This window comes from Mustela lutreola, chromosome 7 (genome assembly GCF_030435805.1).
Source record: "Mustela lutreola isolate mMusLut2 chromosome 7, mMusLut2.pri, whole genome shotgun sequence".
Classification (NCBI taxonomy): Eukaryota; Metazoa; Chordata; class Mammalia; order Carnivora; family Mustelidae; genus Mustela; species Mustela lutreola.
The window spans coordinates 144,712,596-144,734,093 of record NC_081296.1 but is presented as its reverse complement, the minus strand read 5'-3'; the positions used below and the strand labels follow the sequence as shown (position 1 = coordinate 144,734,093).

The 21,498-nt window shown below is 55.4% G+C and overlaps 1 protein-coding gene and 1 long non-coding RNA gene across 2 annotated transcripts in view; both read right to left on the bottom strand.

Annotated features, from left to right (window-relative positions):
• Positions 1 to 2,158: 2,158 nt before the first annotated feature.
• LOC131836959 (uncharacterized) lies at positions 2,159 to 3,154 on the bottom strand. Its single transcript, XR_009355858.1, has 2 exons — positions 2,979 to 3,154; positions 2,159 to 2,646 (listed from the first exon to the last, which is right to left on the bottom strand). It is a non-coding gene; the product is annotated as an uncharacterized LOC131836959 (long non-coding RNA).
• A 2,070-nt stretch (positions 3,155 to 5,224) lies between these two features.
• The window catches only part of C7H14orf132 (chromosome 7 C14orf132 homolog), a 50,931-nt gene continuing 34,657 nt past the window's right edge, over positions 5,225 to 21,498 (bottom strand). Inside the window, exons 2-3 of the mRNA XM_059183035.1 lie at positions 6,753 to 12,343; positions 5,225 to 6,716 (exon numbers count right to left, since the gene is read on the bottom strand). Coding sequence (XP_059039018.1) covers positions 12,119 to 12,343 — 225 coding nt within the window. The 3' untranslated portion in view covers positions 5,225 to 6,716; positions 6,753 to 12,118. The remainder of the gene's footprint in view (positions 6,717 to 6,752; positions 12,344 to 21,498) is intronic.

Below are 21,498 nucleotides of genomic sequence, written 5' to 3'. Positions count from 1 at the left end.
CTGGCTCTGTTCAAAGCCCCACCCCGAGAGACTTTGCATGGTCTCCAGCAGCCAAAGACCGGTCCCCAGGGTCCTTCAGCTCCTTTGGATTCCTATCTGGAAAAGCTCGGGGCTGCCCGAAGAACTGTCTTTCTACCCAACACCTGACACGGGCCCCTCATCTCCTTTTCTTAAAAGCATTTACTAAAAAGGTGGGGGGGACTTACACCGTGAACCCTCCCTGTGTCTCTGTACGACCTACAATTTCAGAGAGCCTTTCTCAAGGCTTAAAGCCATTTCCCCAGAAATGTCATCGTGGGGAAGGACGGGGCCTCTGTTGTGGGGTCTCTGCGGGAGGGGGGACTTTGGAGAGTCGCCGGCTGGCAGATACAGCTGGCCTCCCGGCATGTCCACGGACCCTGGCTTTGCACTTGGTCACTCCTGACTCTACTTGCGTCCCGACTCCTGCGGCACCTGCCCCCTCCCCATCTCCTCCCTGCTCCCTCCTGTCACGCTCGCACAAGTGGGGTGCACTCAGGGCTGCCCTGCTGACAGTGGTGACCTGGGGTGCTAGCCTCACACTCGAACTTCTGCTGGGCCTTCCCCGGGTTCCTGACAACCCTCCCCCAAACCAGGCACCCCCTTCCCGCCTCTTTGCTGTGGTCCAAACATTCGTCACCACTTGACGTTATAGAATGAAAACGGTTGCTCTGTGTACACTACTTCTGACGCAGAACATGTGGACGTGTGTGGGGTTCTTGACTCTCGGATGTCTGCGGGGTGGGGGGGCCTGGGCTTTCATTCCATTCTGAGGCGAACTACCTGGAGGCTTCCGGGCTCAGACCCACCAGACTGCCCCAATGTCGGATGGTCCCCAGGGTCCCCACACTTGTGTCTGACCTGCTGTTCACACACCACCTTTGTCAGTTCTGATGATTTGCTACAACAGCTCACAGAACGCAGGGAAATACTTGCCATGTGTACGGGTGTGTGATAAAGGATGCCATGTCACAGGGGATACAGGACGGGGCTGGAAAGGGTCCTGGGCAGGATCCTCCCTCCCCAGGGAGTTTGGGGTGCACCACCCCTGGCCTGTGGAGGAGTTCCCCCACTTGGAGTTCTCCCAACCCTCTAGTTGAGGGATTCTGTGGTGTGTCTTGGAGCAGGCAGGATGGATTCCTTATCTCTAGCCCCTGAGCTTCCCTCAGAGGATGGGGGTGGGGCTGAAAGTTCCAAGGTCAAGGGCTTTCTGGTGACCAGCCCCCACCCAGGAGGTAGGGGGAGCGCCCCTGGAGTCACTTTATTAGTATAAAGGCGCTGCTATCACCCAGGAAATTGCAAGGGAGAGGGGGTCCTGCCTTGTTCCCTGGGCCTGTCAGTGCCCCGCCCAGACCGAGGTGTGGCCGAAGCAGGTGGATGTTGGATGGGAGGGGCCCAGCACTGGAGCCGCACCCCCTCCCTTTCCGCCCGCCCCGAAGATCAATGCTGGGTGGGAAAGAGCTTTGCAAATCCCCAGAGCAGCTCCTGGCAAGTGCGGTTACCATGGTGGTTCATGGGATTTGTGTCCTTTGCAGAAAAGGCCCCCGCAGCCTAACTTGTATGAATATTCATCATCAGCCATTTCTGCTGCCCGGGTCAGGCTAGCGCTCCGCAGGACCCGACTTTAGAGGCCAACCCTGGCCAAACGGAAAATCACCAGGGAGGGCAGGCTTCGGAGCTAGGCGACAGGAACGGGCAGGGCTGCGGCCAGAACCCCCGGGGAGGGGCCCCACCACCATCCCGGGAGTTGTCCCTCCCCGACTCCGCTTCTCCCTCCTCCCCTCTCAGCTCAGACAGCTCCAGGGTGATGCTGGCACCCAAGGGCGATGTGTTTCTTCATTTCATCTGCTCTGGTTTATTTATTCACCCGCTGGCGTGAAGTGTGACACAGTGCCATGTCTGGGCTGGGCACGGGGGGGGGGGTACACGAGGGTAAGCCAAAGGGGACAGGCTGGCTTACCCAGGAGAAGGGAGTACGCCTCCCCCACCAACTCAGCGACCGACTGGCTCCTGGACAGGAGAGTCGTGCCCGCTGGAATGTTAATTTCTTCGCGGGCTGGATGTTGGACATGTTCACATTCAGAGCCAGCAAACCCATTTCAAACCATCAAAATCCCAAGATGGATTGGGAGCCGTCAAATAGAATGCAAACCTATGTCTTTACAAACCAAATTTGTAAAACCAAAACTTTAGTATAAACGCTAAAGCGTGGCAGCGGTGGGGGCGGGGAGCAGGGCCCATTTTCCCTGGGGGCGCGTTTGGCAGTGGACTCCTGAAACAAATGCAGCCGTGCTGGGCTGTGGCTGCCACCTTCTTTTCATTAGAAACCTTGCTGTGGCTTTCTTAGTGGTTCCTAAGTGATGCACCTCATCAGTTCTCGAGAACAGGGTCGCTGGGCTGCGGGAGCGCAGATGGGAGAGCCATCTTTGCCATCTTTGCACACTGTTTGATGGGGACAAAGACTCAAGGCTTTGGCCAGAGGCAAGAAGGCAGGGTTCGGGGTGGGGGGGGCTGATACCAGGAAGATAGCTGGAGGAGCTGGTTTGAGACAGAATCAAGAGTCACTTCTCAGCTCCATGCTGCCTTCCTCTTCCAGACACTGTGTCCCCTCCACTCCGAGGACCAGCCCTGCATGGGGACAGTTGATGGCAGCCCAGTGCCTACCATGACCCCCCAACCCTGACATTCAGGGCCCCTTCAAGCTGGCTTTATCTGCCTATCAGCCTTATCCCCATTATTGCTTTGACCTCCAGGCTCCATCCTGACCTCCCAACCCACCCCCCCAGCACCCATGTACCCCTCTGCTGTGCACCTGCTTCTTCTTATGATGAGGGACAGAAGGCCAGCGGAAGACAAAGCAGAAGCTGACACAACCCCTCCCCATGGCATCTAGGTGACATTCCTCATGCACCCTGAGTGCCCTGAAGCTAAGGAAAGGAAAAACAAATAGTTAAACTTACAGAGATGACAATCCTGCAAGATAGGAGTCCCTCGGTGTACAAACGTCTTAGCGATGCACAAGAACAAAGCATTGTACCAGTAACCCAGCTTCCAGAAGGAAATGTAGATACAATTAAAGCCTTTATAACCTACAGTCACTGAAAGACAATTGCAGCGGGCAGAGGGAAAAGCTGGACAGAGGGCAAAGTTCCTCCAGGAAGCTTCCAACTATCTCAGTGTTAATGCCTTACTAGCGGGGTAAACAACCTGAACTTGGCAATGGCAAGGCCTCCAGTCTCTGGCAGGTCCGCTCTAGCATATGAAAGTTCTTTTGAAACCTCCCTTTTTCCTTACCTCCCCCAACCCCGTGGTGTATAATCAGCCACCCCTCACAACCCCTGGGCTGCAGCTCTTTCTGCCCACGGGTCCTGTCCCTGTGCTTTAATAAACCACCGTTTTGCACCAAGGGTGTCTCATGGACCCCGGTGCCTGCCCCACCGAACCTCACCGATATTCCAAAGCCACAGCCCACTCGAGGTTGCATCTTATCTCCTCCCGGCAGCCTTCAGTGATCTACTTGACTTACTTGCTGCCTAGGGAACCCCTGTAGCACCTTCTTTTCCTTGAACCTCTCTACTCCACTGGCTCACTTCCCCCTTCTAGCAGGATAGCCTTGGCTAGACCTGGCCCAGGATTTCAAAGTCATCAAGACAGGAAACAAAGGGCACCGGGGTGGCTCAGTCGGTTAGGCGTCTGCCTTTGGCTCAGGTCATGATCCTGGGGTCCTGGGATCAAGTCCTGCCTCGGGCTCCCTGCTACATGGGGAACCTGCTTCTCCCTCTGCCTCTCAGTCTCTCTCTCATGAGGAAATAAATCAAATCTTAAAAAAAAAAAAAAAAAAAAAGACAAGAAATGACAAGCCTTCTCTCTCTCTCTTTAAAGCAGGTTCTATGCCCAACCAGCATGGAGCCCAACACAGGGCCTGAACTCACGACCCTGGGATCGACACCTGAACTGAGATCAAGAGCTGGAAACATCACTGAAGGAGCCCCCCGAGCGCCCCAGCAACCTGTCAGCCTTCCCGAGGCTTACACCCAGGATTGAATCAATGTCAGTCCTGCCCAAACCTCTTGGTCGACACAGGTCACAAGGCCACAGGCAGGGGGAGCGGTGGGCAGAGGGAGAAGCAGGCTCCCAGCCAAGCAGAGACTCTGATGTGGGGTTCGAACCCACAACCCTGGGATCGCGACCGAGCCAAAGGCAGCTGTGTAATCAGCTGAGCCCCGCTGGTGCCCTGCTCTGGATCCCTTGGTGGGGGCCCTGCTGCAGAGCCAGCACAGGGTCCCTTATCACTGTGGCATGCGACCCTGACAGTGACCGTCTTTGAGCCTCTCGCCCCCTCAAGCATGGGTTTGAGGACAGAGGCTGGCCCGGCATCCCTGCTCCCCGCACAAGGAACCCACAGTCGGTGCTCAACAAATGGGGGGCATTTACAGCCGTTAGAATGTGGACTCGGAGCCCAGCCTGGATTCTGGTCCCAGTCCTGCCACCTGCCAGCTATACTACATGGGGCCAGGAAACGCCTCCTGCCTCCTGTTTCCCCTTTTGTAAAAACAGAAACAGGATAACAATAGTACCTACTTCATACTGGTGCTGTGGTGTTGTGGAGGCTACGTATGGAGCCTACGTATGGAGCTACGTGTGGAGGCTCAGCTGATTACGCGGTTGCCTTTGGCTCAGTCGTGATCCCAGGGTTGTGGGTTTGAACCCCACATCAGACAGAGGTAAAGAGCTCAGACCTGCGCAGAAGCCTGTTTCTGTTGGCTTTCTGTTTGCTCTTACCCGTGAATGAATGAACCTGTTAAGTGCAGGCTCACCGTCTGCTGTTCTGTGGAAATGTATTAGGCTGGTCTTCTGGATATCATTCATTCATCCCCTGAATGTCGGGTGTTTACCGTGAGCCAGACACAGGGCTAGGTGCGGGGGAATTAAAAACTTGAGTAAGATACCCCTTGCTCTGGGAGGACATACCTGGGGAGGGCTCCTGATGCGAGGTAAATGGACGCAGCTCTGGGGATCTGCTCCCCGCTGCCCCCTGTAGGGGCGAGGCTGGGGAGGAGTGTGGGGAAGAGGGGGGTCATCCTGCCTCCAGTGGGGGCAGGAGCACCAGGATGGAGGTGCCCTAGAGCTGGGCGTCGCTGCGATGAACAGACAGCATCCTTGCTGGGATGTAAAGCACAGGCTGGATTCAAACACTTAGACATTCAAGTTTGTTTTTTAATGACCATGATAGAAAAGGACAAAATCGAACATTGCTGACAGAGGGACACGATCGCACAGCCACAGTTTTACGTCCATCAAGGTCAGAGACTTCTCAAAGAGCACACTGCAGGCCTACATTAAGAAATCGCCTTTTCACTGTAGTAAAAGTTAGTGATCTCATCGTGAAACCAGGGGGCTTGAGTAGCAAAGAATTACAAGAATAGATAAATACCTTTTATTATCATTATTATTAAGTAAACTACTTACAAGTTGATTACGAAAACGTTCGCCAGACCCAGAAACATCTCTGATTCTCTCTGCAGGAAGAACGGGTCTGTGGAAAGCAGTTTGTTACCAGAATAAGGTTCCCGTAAAACTTTAAATAGTAGAAAGTGTGACTATGCCTTCAGGCGGGTGGAGGGGGGCAGGGGACTGGGCGGGATGGTGGCAAACAGTCACACACAAGGTGAAGATGCAGGTTCGCCCAGAGAGGGAGGCGGACCCTCCCGTCCTCAGCCCGTCTAAGCTCCCCTCCGCTCCCGACCCCAGCCCACTCCCCCATCCCAACAGTGCTGCTCAAATGCCTGGTGGAGGTCAGGTCCCTCCAGGTCCCAGAGACCAAGTTATCTGGACAAGGTCAAGTTCAGCCCCGCCTTCCCATTCCCTGCGTAGGGCTTCCTCCACCCAGGCCGTGTCTCCCCTTGAAAGCCCAAGACGGTGGGGATGGAGGGTCCGTGGGTGCCCAGAGGACTCAGCAGGCGGTCTACTGCCCTCCGATGGGATTGCCGGGACTCGGGGCCACAGCCACGATCACTGCTGTTGCCCAGAGGAGCTCTGGTTTATTCCAGGACTCGCAAACGGGGAAAAGCGGAACTCTGGAGAACTCCTATATTTTTGGATTCCGAGACAGCATTGCCTGGCGCCGGGTTTCCCCACCTCGGTGCTGTTGGTGCCTGGGGCCGCATCATGAATTCTTTGTTGCTGGGGGAGCTCGGCGGCATCGTGGCTTCTATCCACCAGACGCCAGTAGAATATCAACTCCCAACAAGTCGTGAAAATCAAAATTGTCTCTGCACATCGTTGAAGGTCCCCTGGACAGAATTTTCCCAGGTTGAGACCCACTGGGCTAATTGTTCAGACACGTTGCTACACAGATGCTCTGGGCTCAGGACTCCGATCTCCTGCCCACCAGCCTGAGCTGGCAAACTCCCCCAAACCCCTCGGACACTCTGTCCCCTCAAGCATGAAAGTCTGGGACACCCTTCCTACAAGTTTACAGGGCCGTGGTCAGAATCCTCTGGGCTGCTTGATTCTCTCGTTCCTGAAGCCCCCTGTGGGACACACACTGGGGTCACAGGTGGCTGCTTACCCACATGGGGGGGCTCCATGAATAAGGCTCTGGATTTCCCCCAACTGTTGTGCGCACAAGTTCCCTGCAAATACACCTCGTGTATCTGTCAGGATTTAATCCCAAGGCAGGAAGGGCCTCAGCCCTCCTTCCCGGAAGGCAGGAGGTGGCCTGGTGAAAGGACCCAGAGGTGAAGGCCGGAGCCTCATTAAAGCATCTGGACAGATGCTGGCAGGTGCAAGCCTGGACCGTGGCCGAAGGATGGGCGCGGCGTACGTCCTAGGTACTGGGCACCCTGTCCCCCCTCTCCAAAGGCTTCCTCTGATTTTATTCTCTATATACGACTTTCCCAGTGACTCAGAAGAACAGCACAAACGTACATTCCGAAATTGCTGCAGCCAATTTCCCAGACTTTCGATTACATTCCTGGCAGCTGCCCTCTTTTCACTCTAGGGGATCTTCTTCCTCTCTTCAGTCCCTGTGGTTTGCACTGTCTTGTCCCCAGCAAGCCCCCCCACCCCCGAAAGGGGAAAGAAACTGTCCAATGTCTAATCTTAGAAGTGACTTTCTGGAGACATCTGACTGCTGCTTGATGCTGATGACCTGGGTTCCTCGGAGAGCCTCCTTTTCCCACTTGGAGACGATAAGCTCCGTTCCTCTGGGCTCTCAGCGCTCAGCTCAGCCAGCCTGTCCCTTATCCCTGTCCCTGAATGATGGATGGGGTGGGAGAGGTAGGCCAGGCCCCTACAGAACATTCCGGCTCCGATTGCTCCCTTTGGCTCTCTGAGCACAGCCCCTTGGTCGTCCCATCAGGACATCCCAGCCCACCTGGGGCCCGCTCTAGGGATGCTCAAAGGGCAGGTACCAGGACATGGCAGAGGGGGCCTGGTGACAGCTGGCAAAGAGCATGGTGCCTCTCCCGGGGCTGGCGCTGGTAATCCAGGGCCATCCCTGCTCCCCGGTGAATGCGCAGCAGGCTGGGAGATGATGTCCTGGACCAGGCAGCCAGAGACTCGCCAGGTCTCCCCTCCTTTCCCGTGTGGCCCCATTCGCCCTCCCTATTATTACAGGTCCTGATTGGAAGCTCCTAACACCTCCTACTGCTGTGAGGCTCTCAGACTGCTAAACACGTGGGCACCACTCCTGTCCCCCTTCCAGGACCTACCGTGATCCGAGACCCAAAAAGCCCCAGCCTCGGAGTCCCTGTTCCCAGGACGGCCTATTCCAGAGGGCTCACGGTGCAGAGCAGGGAGACACAGGGCAGCCGTCCAGCCTGCAGAGCCTGGAGAGCAGGTGGATCAGAATCCCAGCTCTGTAGATGTGAGTTCTCAGTTTTCTCATCAGAAAAATGGGATCATAATAACACGCACGTCTCCGCACCTCTCTTCTGCCTCCGAGGGGTGAGTTGACAAGTAAACGGCATAGGAACAGAGCACAACACAAGGAAGATGCACGACAAATAGGATAATCATTATCAGTGATTTCTCTGCTAATGATGAGCAGGGGTCATGCTCTTGGAAGGAGAACAGGAGCATCTGTCTGGAAGGAATCGGGCGGCAGAGCAGACGACAGCCGAGTGTCCGCAGTCTCCAGGGAGGGATTCTGACATATGTTAGTGGTCTGGCTGGCATCCAGGCCTTCCCTTTAGAACAAGCTGGACAATGGCCTATCGCCTCTCCAGCCAGGGGTCCTGGCCTGCTCTCCCTTTCTCCCTCGGATCCCAGGGATCTCCCGAAAGGAGAGGAACTGTCTCTCTCTGAAGGGTGTGGGGGGGGTTAGGGGAATTTCATCTGCCCCCTTGACCCAGACCTCAGGAGGAGGGAGGGACAGCAGAGCAATGATGTCGTCCAGGCCCACGCAAGAGCTGGAATCCACTCAGAACATGGCAGGCTACCGTGTCCTCCGGCCTCTCCTCCAGAGCTCGGGGGACATGGGTCCAGCCTCCTAAATCAGGTGTCGTTCTGTTCGGTGGAGTGTTCCACATGCAGACGAACGGTATGGGACCCCTACGGCTTGCGGAGGGAAGACGGGGAGGCATGTGGAGGGCCAAGCATGGAGAACTTTCCGGCAAACGCAGGAGCCTTCTCTGAAGAGCAGCTATGGAAGCAGCTTCTTCCTCAGCACTGGCCCATTATGTCCGGGTGGGCTCTGGGCCAACCTCTCCCAGGAGAAGCCGGATCGGAGCCTCAGGCTGGGGTCTGCGAGAGGAACACCGTCCTGCCTGCTTGGGAGAGTCTGGGCTCAACAGGACGCCTGAGCCTGGGCTGGAGCCTCACCCACCGGACGGACCGTCCCGACTGTCCTCGGCAATCCGGCTACGCGAGCCTCACTCCTCGTGTGGGCTCCTCTGTTGGGCTCTGGGTTGGAGCCGGGGGTCTTCTGTACGTGTCCCAAGAAATCTGCTTTCTGGTTACGTCTCTGGCCACAAAGAAACCACTTGTGCTCAGCTTTAAAGAGAGGGGCAGGTGACAGGGACCACCATCCTTGAAGCTTGGACAGAGACGGGGCAACCAGCAGGGGGACGAGCGTGCCGCATTCTGAGGACGGTTAGACTTCTGCCTGTGGAGGAAGCCAGAGCTGGCCCCGGGTCACACCATGACATGGGACCTTGGGGAAATGGCCTCTGTAGACCCAGAGCCTGGCTTAAATGAGGCCTGGAGGTGCCACCCCAGCCACTGAAGGTGGCACGTTGTGGCGGAAAGAGGCTACCTCTAGAGGCGGAGGGTCCAGCCTCAAGTCCCAGCTTGTCACATTCACACTGTGTGGCCCTGGACAAGTTCCTCTGCTCCTCTGAGCTTCTGGTTCTCCATGCATTGGAGCAACGATGCTGTAAGGTAATCGTACGGATTAAACGTGCGCGTGGGGGTCTAGCACGGCGCCTGGACGCAAGGCTCAGACAGCGCCTCCTGCCGGTCACCTAACGTCCACCACAGAGCTCAGCTGAGGAAGGCAGGAGGGACAGCACAGCGCCCCCTCTGGCGGGAAGCCCGTTCTTTACCCTTCAGGGGACGTCTATCCTCGCTGTCATCCAGGTGATGGGGGGAAACACCAGATCAAAACACTGTAGGAGACTGGGAGGGAGTGACCCTGAGCGGGTCACTAGAATTGCCCAATGCCGAGTTTGGACAAGCTGGGCCCTAAGCTCCAGGCTGTGTGTCTGCAGCCCTGACCCAAGAGGGAGAATCCTTGAGAGTTGAATTTAACTGGCCTTTATGCCAGGGGAAAAGAAAGCCTTCATGGGGGAGACCCCCTGCGCCCAGAATTTCCCAGAGAACCCCTGGCCCGCTAGGGCTGTCCTTGCTGCTCTGAGCCGGGACCACAGGCTCCACCCCTCCCCAGTCACAGCGCACAGAAGCCCCAGAGCCCTGATGGCCATCACCGTAGGCCATTTGCAGAGCAGAGAGCAGTCACCCCCTCTCTACAGGGCTCTGTTGGGGATGTAGGGTCGGAAGGTAAGGACTCAGAATATCTGGGCTGCACTGACCCCCACAAAGATGCCAAGCATCACCTTGGTCCCATTCCACCCCAGCTCTGGACTTTCTCCTTGGGTTCTCATGAGGACACCTGTCTCAGAAAGCCCTCGCTCATGGGGCACACGTGGGGAGCTTGAGACAGGGAAGGGTTTGCTCGAGAAGCATCTGGGATGACCGGCACGCAATGGCTGACCACCCAGCCCAGCCCAGCCCCTGTCCCTGCCACCCTGACCTTGTCCTGCCGAGAGCACGGCCCTGTTAATGATTCCAGAGGGAGCCCAGGCTGAAGGTCCCCCATACCCTTCTCCCTCTCCACAAAGGTCACGCCAGCTTTGTACTCATGGCCTCCACTGGAGCTGAAGCCTTTGTGGGTGGATGCGTGCACGGCTGCAGGGACAGACATGGCTACTAGGAGGTGGTGGCCGTCTGCGGGCGTGGTCTGGAGGCTGGGCTGCTAATCCTGTTTTCACAGCAGCTCAGCACCAAGCCCGCAGACGAGTGGCTGCCTCAGAACAATTAAGATGTCCCTTTGCCTGTCATCAGGAACAGTCATGTCTCCTGAGACCACAGGGACACAGGACACCTTTTTGCAATTGTCCCAGACAGCACCAGGGCTTCCCATCCAGTCTTTTAAGTTTCCCCACCACTGAGGAGAAGTTTGGACCATTTATTCTCTTTTGCACAGCACAGAGAGAAAGCAAGGGCAGCATTGCTCCTGGCCCGCCGGCGAGGGAGGCTGCGTGTAAGCTTCCCCCACTCTGCTTGGCACAGGGCAGCTATCTGGGGAAGGGGGCTACCGGGCGGAAGCCTTTCCTAAGGACAGAAGTAGAGCGAGTCCTTCCCCATGCTGCCCCCTCCCCCAGGGCAAGCCATCCTGGGCTGGTCTGCACGGGAGTCTCCCTTGCTGGTCAGAGACCACCCCCACTCCCCCAACACCCCCTCATAGCCACTGACTTGGAGGAAGGTTAAAAAGGCTGACTCGGACAGAGCACATCCAGGTCTGCAAGATAATGTGGGAGCCAGATCCAGTGTAAAATGCAGGTGTCTGAGCACCCTGTGCACCCTCCTAACCCCAGACAGCTTCCAGACCTTCTGGGCATTCTCCCCGAGGGCAGCTGAGAAGCAGGGATTTGCTTAACGGAGTGCTTCACTGGGGCCCGTCCCCCTGCTCTGACAGTGCCAGTCACGTGCCCTGCGATCACGGGCAAATCGTGCCTCTCCCTCCCGCTGTCAGAAGATCAGGTGGGCGTGAGGCCACCATCTCTAAAATCCTAAGTTCTCAGAGAGGAAAGAGCATCTGCTGGCGGCTGGTCTGAACTCGACCGCTCTGCCCAACTATAGTCTGAAGGTCCTTCTCTTCTGAAAAAGAAGGGCAAATCTGTTCGGCCGAGAACCCCCCACCCCTGGAAATCCTACCCCATCACCAGTCATCCCCCTGTCCTTGGATTTCCTGATCCATCTGGGTCTCAAAAGGGGCCAAGTGTCTGGTGACAAAGGTGCCCTGTCCAAGTCAAACAAAGAACATTCTATGGCCCAGGTCACACCACCCACATTCCAAAGGGCGGAGTGAGAGACCTCGGCTGGGCTGGAAACACTCCAGTTCCGACGGCTGCTCCTGCTGGGCACCCCACACACCAGGTGCAGCAACTTGGCATAAAAGCAAGACACATACGTGATTATTTACTGCCAGCAAGCGATCGTCCCACCATGTCCATATTTCACACCTAACTGGCTATTTCCTCTGGTCTTACGTTCTTGGAATATAGGTTCAAAAAGTCCCCACTTGGCTCCTTGCAAAGGCTTTGCTCCATTGCGCCTCCAGGGGCCAGAGGCCACACGCCCATGTTTTCGGGATCAGCTTGATCACAGCCCGGAACACTGGAAATCGGAGCTGCTGGAGGGAACTCCTAATGCACGGTCGCTGCCCCCGGAGAGGCCATGCGCGTGGTCAGAACTCCTGGTTCCAGAAGGTGGAACCAGCCAAAGGCCAACAGCACGAGTGTCCCCAGCAAAGCCTGGCCTTGCTATGAGCCCAGCACAGGCTGAGCCGGCTCGGAGCTGGTGGGTGCCCCGAACCTCAGAAGGTGAAGGCGTACACCACCCCAACCACCACAATGTTCCCCAGGGTCGCTATGATGGCAATCCAGAGCAGGACCGCATCGTTGGAGGACCGCGGAGACTCCTCCGGCTGGCCCTGGCCACTGGAGGCCGCGTGGACATTGGTGGAGGAGTTAAAGAGGGAGTACTCCGTGCTGAAGTCTTCGTTGGGCGAGTCCATGAAGGCGCCTCCCATCATGGGCAGCTGCGGAGAGGGAGAGAGAGAATTAATCTGGGCACACGGGGCTGGAGAGGAGCCTGGTCTGGTCTGGTCTGGTCAAGCCATCGGGTGCTGGGACACAGCATCTCACGGGCTCTTCTCCTGTTTGTTATCATGGATGGTGCTGCTACAAATGGTTATAGAGATGGTAATGCTTGGAGGAAGACGCCCTCATGCCCATTTTGCAGATGGAACCGTTAAGGCACACAGCTCGTCCACAGCTGCGGGCAGTCCCTCCACACCAGCGTGAGTTCTAAAACACTTCCTTCCTCTTCTCTTTGCAAAGTCGTGATACTCAGCACAGACCGTTAAGGAAAGAGAAAAGAGGAAAAAGAAAAAGTGAGAATCAGCCTCGCTGCTTTAGGATAATGGCTGCTAACACGGTGATATTTTTCTTTCGCACTTTTTTCAGTGTGAGTCCGTATGTGTGTGTGAGAGAGACAGAGAGAAAACATGTTCAAACACGTGGTTTTATATTAAGTTCTGTATAAAAATTCCACAGAACACCATTTTACCCATTGTATACTATTCAGCCAGTCCAGGGTGCCTGGGTGGCTCAGTCGTTAAGCACCTGCCTTCAGCTCAGGTCATGATCCCAGGGTCCTGTGATCGAGCCCCGCATCGGGCTCCCTGCTTGGCAAGAAGCCTGTTTCTCTTTCTCCCACTCCCTCTGTTTGTGTTTCCTCTCTCGCTGTGTCTCTTTCTGTCAAATAAATAAATAAAATCTTGAAAAAATTAGTAAATAAATAAATAAATAAAGCAGTCAGAACGGCTAATTAGGAAGTCAGGAAATGGCAGATGCTGGCGAGGATGCGGAGAAAGGGGAACCCTCCCACACTGTTGGTGGGAATGCAAGCTGGTGCAGCCACTCTGGAAAACAGCATGGACTTTCCTCAAAAAGTTGAAAATACAGCTACCCTATGACCCAGTAATGTCACTACTGGGTATTTACCCCAAAGATACAAATGTAGTGAAAAAAGGGGCCTGTGGACCCGAATATTTATAGCAGCAATGTCCACAATAGCCAAACTGTGGAAAAAACTTAAATGTCCATTGACAGATGAATGGATAAAGAAGATGTGGTGTATATACACACAGTGGAATACTATGCAGCCATCCAAAGAAATGAAATCTTGTCATTTGTAACGACGTGGATGGAATTAGAGGGTATTATGCTGAGAGAAAGATAATTATCATATGATCTCCCTGATAGGTGAAATTTAAGAAACAAGACAGAGGATCACAGGGGAAGAGAGGGAAAAATGAAGCAAGATGGAACCAGAGAGGGAGACAAACCATGAGACTCTTAATCTCAGGAAACAAACTGAGGGCTGCTGGAGGGGAGGTGGGCGGGAGGGAGGGGGTGGCTGGGTTATGGACATTGGGGAGTGTCTGTGCTATGGTGAGTTCTGTGAATTGTGTAGGACTGATGATTCACAGACTGTACCCCTGAAGCAAATAATACATTGTATGTTAATAATAAAAAAATTTTAAAAAATAATGCACTGATTGAGCCCCTAGCTATCCCTGCACTTGGGCGTACATATGTGCTTCTACGTGCATTTGTCTTTATTGCCGCAGACTCCTGGGCAGGGAGCTTCTGAGTCAATGGGTATGAGCACTTCAGAGCTTCTGGGGCACAGGGACACGCTCTGCAGAAGAGTGATTCTCACTCCCAAGCCTCACATACAAGGGTGGCCACATGTTCGCTCTCCAGAAGTTGGAGTAAAAGCTCCAGGCTGGGGGTGGGGACGTGGCTGCTCAAAGGAGGGGGTGACCCTCCATACAGCCACAAGGAGACCTTTCCTGCTCTAGGTCTTCTGGGCCCTTCCAGAACACCCCAGAGGCTGGTGTCTCCAGGGCTGGCCCCTGCATCTGTTAGGCCCATGGTGTGTGTTTTGGATGGCACCGGGGAGAATGAACAGTGAACAGTTACGCTCTCCTTCTGCACACTTCCAGAGCCCTTACTACCACTGGCACGGAGGCCCGGCCACACCCAGGGGGTGTGCAAGAGATTTCAAGACTCACCACTTAGCTCTCCTGTTGGAGGGACCACTTTCACAGGTCGGTAGGCAGAGGTCAAGGCTACATGGCGAATTCATGGTGGAGTCAGGGTTGAGAGCTTCTTGCTCTGCACACAGTCACCCCGACTCTGGGTTCGGACTCCATGTTGGGGCTTGGAGATGTCAAGATCACTGTCCCCAGGAAGTCTTGGACCCCAGGGGAGCAAATCAGGTGCCACTTCACTCCCCCATTCTTCTGGCAAATAAGTTTGAAGGGTGCATGGATTAGGTTCCCGGGTTCCAGACTCTGGATACAGCGGCGAGCAAGACAGACGGGTCCACACTCCAGTAGGGGGATGAGAGCAGGGAGGAGAAAGAGAGACCAGAGGGGAGCAGGGAGGGACCAAGACAGGGAGCACGTGTGTGGGGAACGTGAACCATCAGGATCGACGCAGGGAGGCTCCCTTCGGGCAGCTCTGTGCTTGGCCACCCACATCCCAGCAGCCTCCGCAGAGCACCTGCTTGGCCGAGAAGCACAGCCTCTCTGGGCTCGCTCAGAGAAGCCCAACATTTCGTCCACGACACGGCTCTGCCCTTTATCTGGTGGGGACCCGCCAGCTATCACAACCCTGGGGGTGCAGGGACAGCAGGGTCCCTGGGGATCTCGGGACCGGTCGGGGCCCAGCCTGGGGGGGCTGCAGCCCATGGGGGCATGCTCACGGCGTGAAGATCTGGCCGGCGCTGCGTGTGTATGTGTGTCCCTTCTTACATGTCTATCACGGTTTAGCTGTATATTAAATTAAGACGTTGAGTTCAATGAACATGTTTAGTGCGTGGGAGTAGCTATCAGGACGAACACAGGTGAGAAGACCAACTGACATGCATCCTACGAGAAGTGCAATGAAGAGTTTAAAGAAGCGAGCCGGGACCCCCTCTTGGCCCCAAGCTGGTGTCGCAGATGGGATGGGTCACAGCCTCCTCAGGCATAGGCAGCCTGAGGGGGGCTGAGGGGCTGGCGCGGCTGGGCGGGTGGTGGAGCCTCTGAGTCCAGGGCCTTTCCATGAAACCCATTCCTGCTTTGGGTCTCAGCCCATGGTCCTCTGCCCGGGACCCCTCCCTTCCCGTGTGCCCCATCTTCACCTCGCGGCCTCCCATTCGGAGACACAGCTCCTCCTGTCTGCTTCCCCAGTGGCCCGGAAGTTCTGGGAGGCGGGACCAGATCTGCTTATTCTCCTCATGGGGTTCCAAGAGCATTGCACAGGTATGGCATACAGTGGTGCCTAATAAAAACCTGGCTGCTGCTGATGAATGATGGCCTCTCTCAACTCAAGGGCTGTCACTCCTATGTTGGCTAACGGCCTCTCTGGCCTCTCCCGATGGTCCTGCCACCTGCAGGGTTCACAGAGGGCAGTGGGTTCCTCTCCTCAGCTCCCACCACAGCCGGCGCTCCGGGCACTCCACAGCCTGCCCTTCTCTAGGGTCTTCCTCTGGCAGCCCACGGCGGAAGCAGGACTGTGGTGAGGCCCCAGAAACTCTGCTGGTAGCATCTTAGTGGGGGACTCAGGCCAGGACTCCCCATGCACCTGAACTTGGTCTGCAGCTGCCTCCCCTGGGCCTGCTGGACCCCCCAGAGTGAACCCACGTTCCAGTCCTCTGCCCGTGGCCGCCTCTCCATCCCTCTCCCCCAGCCAGGGCCCTGCTGGGTTTCTGGGCAGAGGCCCTCCTTCCACTCCACTGTGTGGGGGACCCGCTGCGGTCTGGGGCGAGACCTGTGCCCCCCTCACCTCTCTCTGAGGTAGGGCTGGTCTCTCTGGGTACTTGCATCAAATCACTGGGGAAAAGGAGGACACTGGGCAGAGCTTCTTGGCAGGGAAGAAAGAGCAGCCCCAGAGAGCAGAGCACATGGCCCTGCCGCCACCACCCTGCCCAGGGCCGCTGCCGTCCACCGGCTCTCCCCCAGCACCAGTCCACCTGCGCTGCTTCCCGTGCTCTGCTCCCCTGCACGTAGTTGGTGTCCCCGTGTTAGTATCCTGTGGTGGCCTTAGCGAGTTGCCACGAATGATGACACACATTTATTCTCTTCCAGACCCAGAGGTCGGAGGTCTGACATGGGTCTCCAGGGGCTGCCACGCAGGTGTTCACTGTGCTGCAGCCTCCTCTGGCTTCCAAAGCTCCCGCATTGGCCTGTGGCTCCTTCCTCTGTCTCGCAAGCCCTCACTGTGCGATCTTCCAGCCTCTCTCAGACCCTCCCTCTGCCCCAGTATGGGGACCCTGGTGAGTCCCCTGGGCTCACTTGGATAATCCAACATCATCTCTGATCTCAAGATTGTTTTTTTTTTAAGATTTATTTATTTGAGAGAGGGAGAGAGAGCACATGGTGGGGGAGGGCAGAGGCCGTGGGAGAGAGAATCTCAAGCAGACTCCCCGCGGGGCATGGAGCCCGAGGTGGGGCTCAATCTCTCCACCCTGAGATCATAACCTGAGCCAAAACCAAGAGTCAGGTGCTTAACCTACCACACCACCCAGTCGCCCCTGATCTCAAGATCCTTAACCTTAATCATACCTGCACAGTCTCTGCCCCGTCAGATAACCTATTCAGAGGCTCACCTAATTGGAGGTTGGTCTCCGCTACACAGGGAACTCTCTGGAAAGTAAGCCTTGTGACCTACATACCTCAAGCTCTCTCAGCCCCACTGTTAATGTAAAAAAGGTGACAAACCTGACCCTGTGGAATTAATGACCTGAAGTCAGCAGAAGGGCTCCCCACCAGCTCTGCTCCATCAACCCAGTCCCACAGACCCTCTCGGGGGCACAGTGCATTCTCCAGACAGCGAGCTCCCCTCTGCCCTGCATCTGCCACAACAATCTGCCCTGCATCTGCCACTCGGTACTGTGCCAGGGACCACGGCTGTTGTCAGATCGATACTGTCCCTCTGAGGGTGGGAACAAGGGTGGGTTCCAGTTCAAAACAGATTTGGGGGTGAATTTGTATAGTAAAGCTGGTGGGTCCTGCAACTGACTTGCCTGTAAGTAGTGAAGATAATTCATTGTCTTCAGTGGAACCAGCAGGATTCTTGCAAGGAGGAGATAAAACCATAGGTGATAAAATGTGGCCCAAGACAGTCACTCAGTAATTCCTCATATTTTCTCCTTTTATCAGTCTTTGCAGAAATTCAAAACCAGGAGCTTGCATGCATCTTATCCATCTTATCCATCTTAAGTCGAAGGGAGGGAAGGGGGACCCTGGCGTTTCCAGATGTGCATTTTATGCAATCCATTAATCAGGCACTCTCTTGCAGGTGCAACAGACCGCCCCCCTGCTCCCCAACTTATGTTCAGGCTGAGAGATGCTCCAAGTGTGGCCAGTGCTGTCATTTGATCCATCTGTCTAAGATGTTTAGTTGTTCTGATTTTTTTTTTTCCCTTGGTAAAACAGAGTCCACATTCAAAGTGTCCATAGATGTGAAAACAAGTTTAAATGGTGAAATCTCATGAATAGAAAACAACAAACAAAAAGATCAGCCTCAATTGCATTCTTGGGAAATTGGAAACGGCTGACCAGGAGGACTCATGGTCAGAGCGACGGGCTGTAGCTGGAGTCACCCCAGAGACAGATGGTGAGAGAAGCATCTGAAGGGTCTCTTAGAGATGCCCCTCCTCCCCTACTGGGTGACAACCGGGCCTTCTCACGCCAGTGGGCAGATGCGGTCACTGGCCCCCTGGGAGTGGAACCCTTGGATGAGGTTTCAACTCAGAGCAGATTTGGGGGTGAAGACTTCTAACTTCCCACCTCGTAGAAGCGAGAGGCCCATGGAGGCAGAACCAGATCCCGGGCATTTGAGGCTGAGTCACAGCGTGGGGGCGTAGGCAGGAGGAGCGGGGAGCTCGTTTCCCCAGCAGAGGAGGTGGTTATAGCCAGCCGGCCGGGTCAGAAAGAAGCCCGTTGGCTTGTTAAAGAGGGGACAACAGCACAGGTCAACATTTAAGGTCTGTTGATCAAGGCTGCGCTTCCTGACGGTACATTTCAGGAGAGCAGGAGCCTTCCTGGTTTCCTGAAGCATCCCCAAGGCCCAGAAAAGAGCCGGTGCTCAGAAGACAGAGGGGGAAACAAAGGAACTCCAGGTCCATCAGCCAAGAATTCCGAAACCCAAGGGCAAATACCAGGCACTGCCTCCCGGATGAGGGCTGCCAGGAGTGGCAAAACGCTGTCTGCGGTGGGAGGTGGGGAAGCGGGAGTCGCCAAATAAACTCAGAGAGCATCCCCGACACTAAAAGCCAAGTCAAGGATGATAATGTGGAGGCCAGACTCCGCAGTGCACCTGTCCCGGAGGAAAAGGGCGGCGCAAAGGAGACTGGTTTTGCCCGTAACATTTTACTCTAAGAAAAGATGAGCAAACAGGATGAGCTCTTAGAAAGAGTCTCTTCCGGTCACTGGGCACTCTTCAGGATTTTCAACCTCTAATGTGAAGAGCAAGGCTTAAACAACAGGAGTGGGTCACAGACAGGGTGGGTTCTGATCACCACTGCGGGCTGGCGGCTCCCCCGGGGGGACCCTGGCCCTCGGTGCTGGAGACCAGAACGGTGTGGAGGGGTTCCGGGAAAGTGCAGATGTGAGGACCCCAAGGTTCCAACCGTGGCAATTCACATGGTTTCCACCCCAACCCCCTCTCCCTGCACACAGCAGAGCTGCTGGGAGGAGGCCCGCCTCGGGGGGGGCCCATCTGTTCCTGCCGAGATGAGGGAGGTTAGATGAATCTCCCCTAGGCTGGGCCTCTCCAGAGGAAGGAACAGAAGATGCTTTCAAAGGAAAATCTTCAAAGAGATGGCTCTGGCAAAAGTTCCCCAAATAATGCCCACGCTTCAGCGGAGGGGACACCGGAGACATTGGGTGTTTGTTGTTGGAGGCTCTGGGAAGTGGGCTTGCTGGCCTCTGCTGGGTCCCACCAGACCCTTCTCCCCCCAAGGGCCGTCCATCCACAGGGTTCCTGCAGTATCTCAGCCACACATAGGAGCTGATCCTCTCCTGGACTGTGGATTTCAAAGCTAAACTTATACGAGGATAGATACATCCATACTGTCCCCATCTCCAGTGGGTGGGGACACTCTGGTGCCTCTTAACGGCTGACACACCTGGCCCTGCTTCCCTCTCTGAGCCTCGCTTACCCAGGAGCTGCTCAGAGGAGTGACGGCCGAGGCCAAGCTTGGGGCTCAGAAGCCCTCGCCAGACCCTAAGAAAGCCAGGGTCAGGTGTAGACGGTCCTCAAGTGAGGGTTGCATGGTGAGGGCCCTTGGGTAAAATCCGCACCCCCTCCCAGTGCAATCTGAATTTCAGAGAAACAATAACAAAACCACTTTTTGATGTAAGTATATTCCAAGTATTTCACTGGACCTACTTAGAGGAAAAAAATCTTACTGAAAAATGATCTGACATTTAAATTTAACTGGGCCTCCTGCATTTTTATTTGCTAAATCTGGCAACTCTGTGTGCGGCCTCTCTGAGAAAGAGCTGCAATTTCAGCATTTGTGTGAGGGGCCACGCCCTCGGGTCTGTCTCTCCAGAGCCCGCCATCTGCAGCCAGGCCTCTCTGGGTGACCTCGTTCCCTGGAAAATTCAGGAGGCCTCCGGCCGGCCTGCAAACATTATAAAGCCAATTTCTTCCCTTACTACCTTCTCGCGGGATCTCTGTGGTCCAAATATAAAGGCTGGACAGCCTGGGAGCGCCATCCATCCATTTATTAGTCATTCAACAAACACCGAGGGCCTACTGGGCACCTGGAGGCGCTGGATTGACCCTAGGGGTTCCCAGGGGAGACCCTGAAGGGTTTAACATTTAAAAGGAATACAGATAAGCTCTCAGCCATAAAACGACATTTGGCGCACTTTAACAGAGATGAGAACCGAGCAACAGGGTTCTCGCAGCATGAAAGAGGGCAGGCTGTTTTTAATCCCTTGAACCAAAGAATCAGGCACAAGCCTGAGCCCTGGTTCTGTTCCTTTCTGGCTGTGTGCCTTGAGCCAGTGACTGACCCTCTCCAGGCCTCTGTTCCCTTTCTGTCCCAGGAGGATGATAGCAGGGGCCACTCTGTAGGGTGCCGTGGGGGTGGAGTACCGCATCCCGGCTCTAAGAAGCCAGCTATTGTTAATATCATCCCCGCTGTCATTGCTGGAGGGCACAGAGCCAGGCCTGCTCCCCGCTCACGGCCTCACCATCGTGGGGTTTTTGTGATTTTCTCCATTTCCCACCTTGAAGACGCAGGCGCGGTGAGCTTCCCGGCGTCCTCCCTCCGTCTCCCAGTGCCGACAGCTAAAGCCCTAGAGAACCCCCCTCTTTGTAGACAGAGGGCAGGGAAGAGGGGCTCCCGGGGGACCCAGAGAATCTGGGGGGAATCCCTAATTTCTTTCTCTTTTCTCTCTCTGGCAGCCCTGGGGCCAGCCCCGGTTGCTGGGTGCTCTTCTGTGGCCGTGGTGGGCAGTGGCAGGGACAGGGGACCTAAAGTGTAAGGCAAAACCCTTCTCTCTGGCTGGAGGAACTGAAGAAAGGGCTCTTGCAGTCGGAGATGTGTCGGGGAGTTAGTTCTTATCCCTCCTCTCTCACTCGCTTGCTCGCTCTCTTGTCTCCTGCTTTGCCCTGCGGGCAGCATGATGGTTCAGACCCGTGGCACACAAAGGGCAATAAAGTCGACAGACTCCCAATTGGAGGGTTAGGGAAGAAGGTCCCTGGGAGCCAAGGAGTATCCCAGGGGGAGAGAGCGCAGAAAGGATCCCCTAGTTCTGCACAGAACCTGTGCACATTCTGGGCTCGCTCTGTGCCATATAGGCATGTGAGCAACCCAAAGAAGCCTCATGAAACCCTGGATAAGTCCAGACGCACCCCTGAGAGAGGCCCGTGCTGGACAGAGTCGGACAGCATCGCCGCGCCGTTACCAACGGACCCACGCTGGGACCACCACTTGCAGAAGGCAGGGCAAAAATCTCCCGAACAAAAGAAATATCCAAATGGTCTCACTGACTCATTCTACCAGACCCACAAGGAAGAATAATACCAACTCCTCACAATCTCTTCCAGAAAATAGAAGAAGGAAGGTCACTTTTTAACTCTTTTTGTGGAATGTTTTCCAAATCAGGTTAATAAAGCC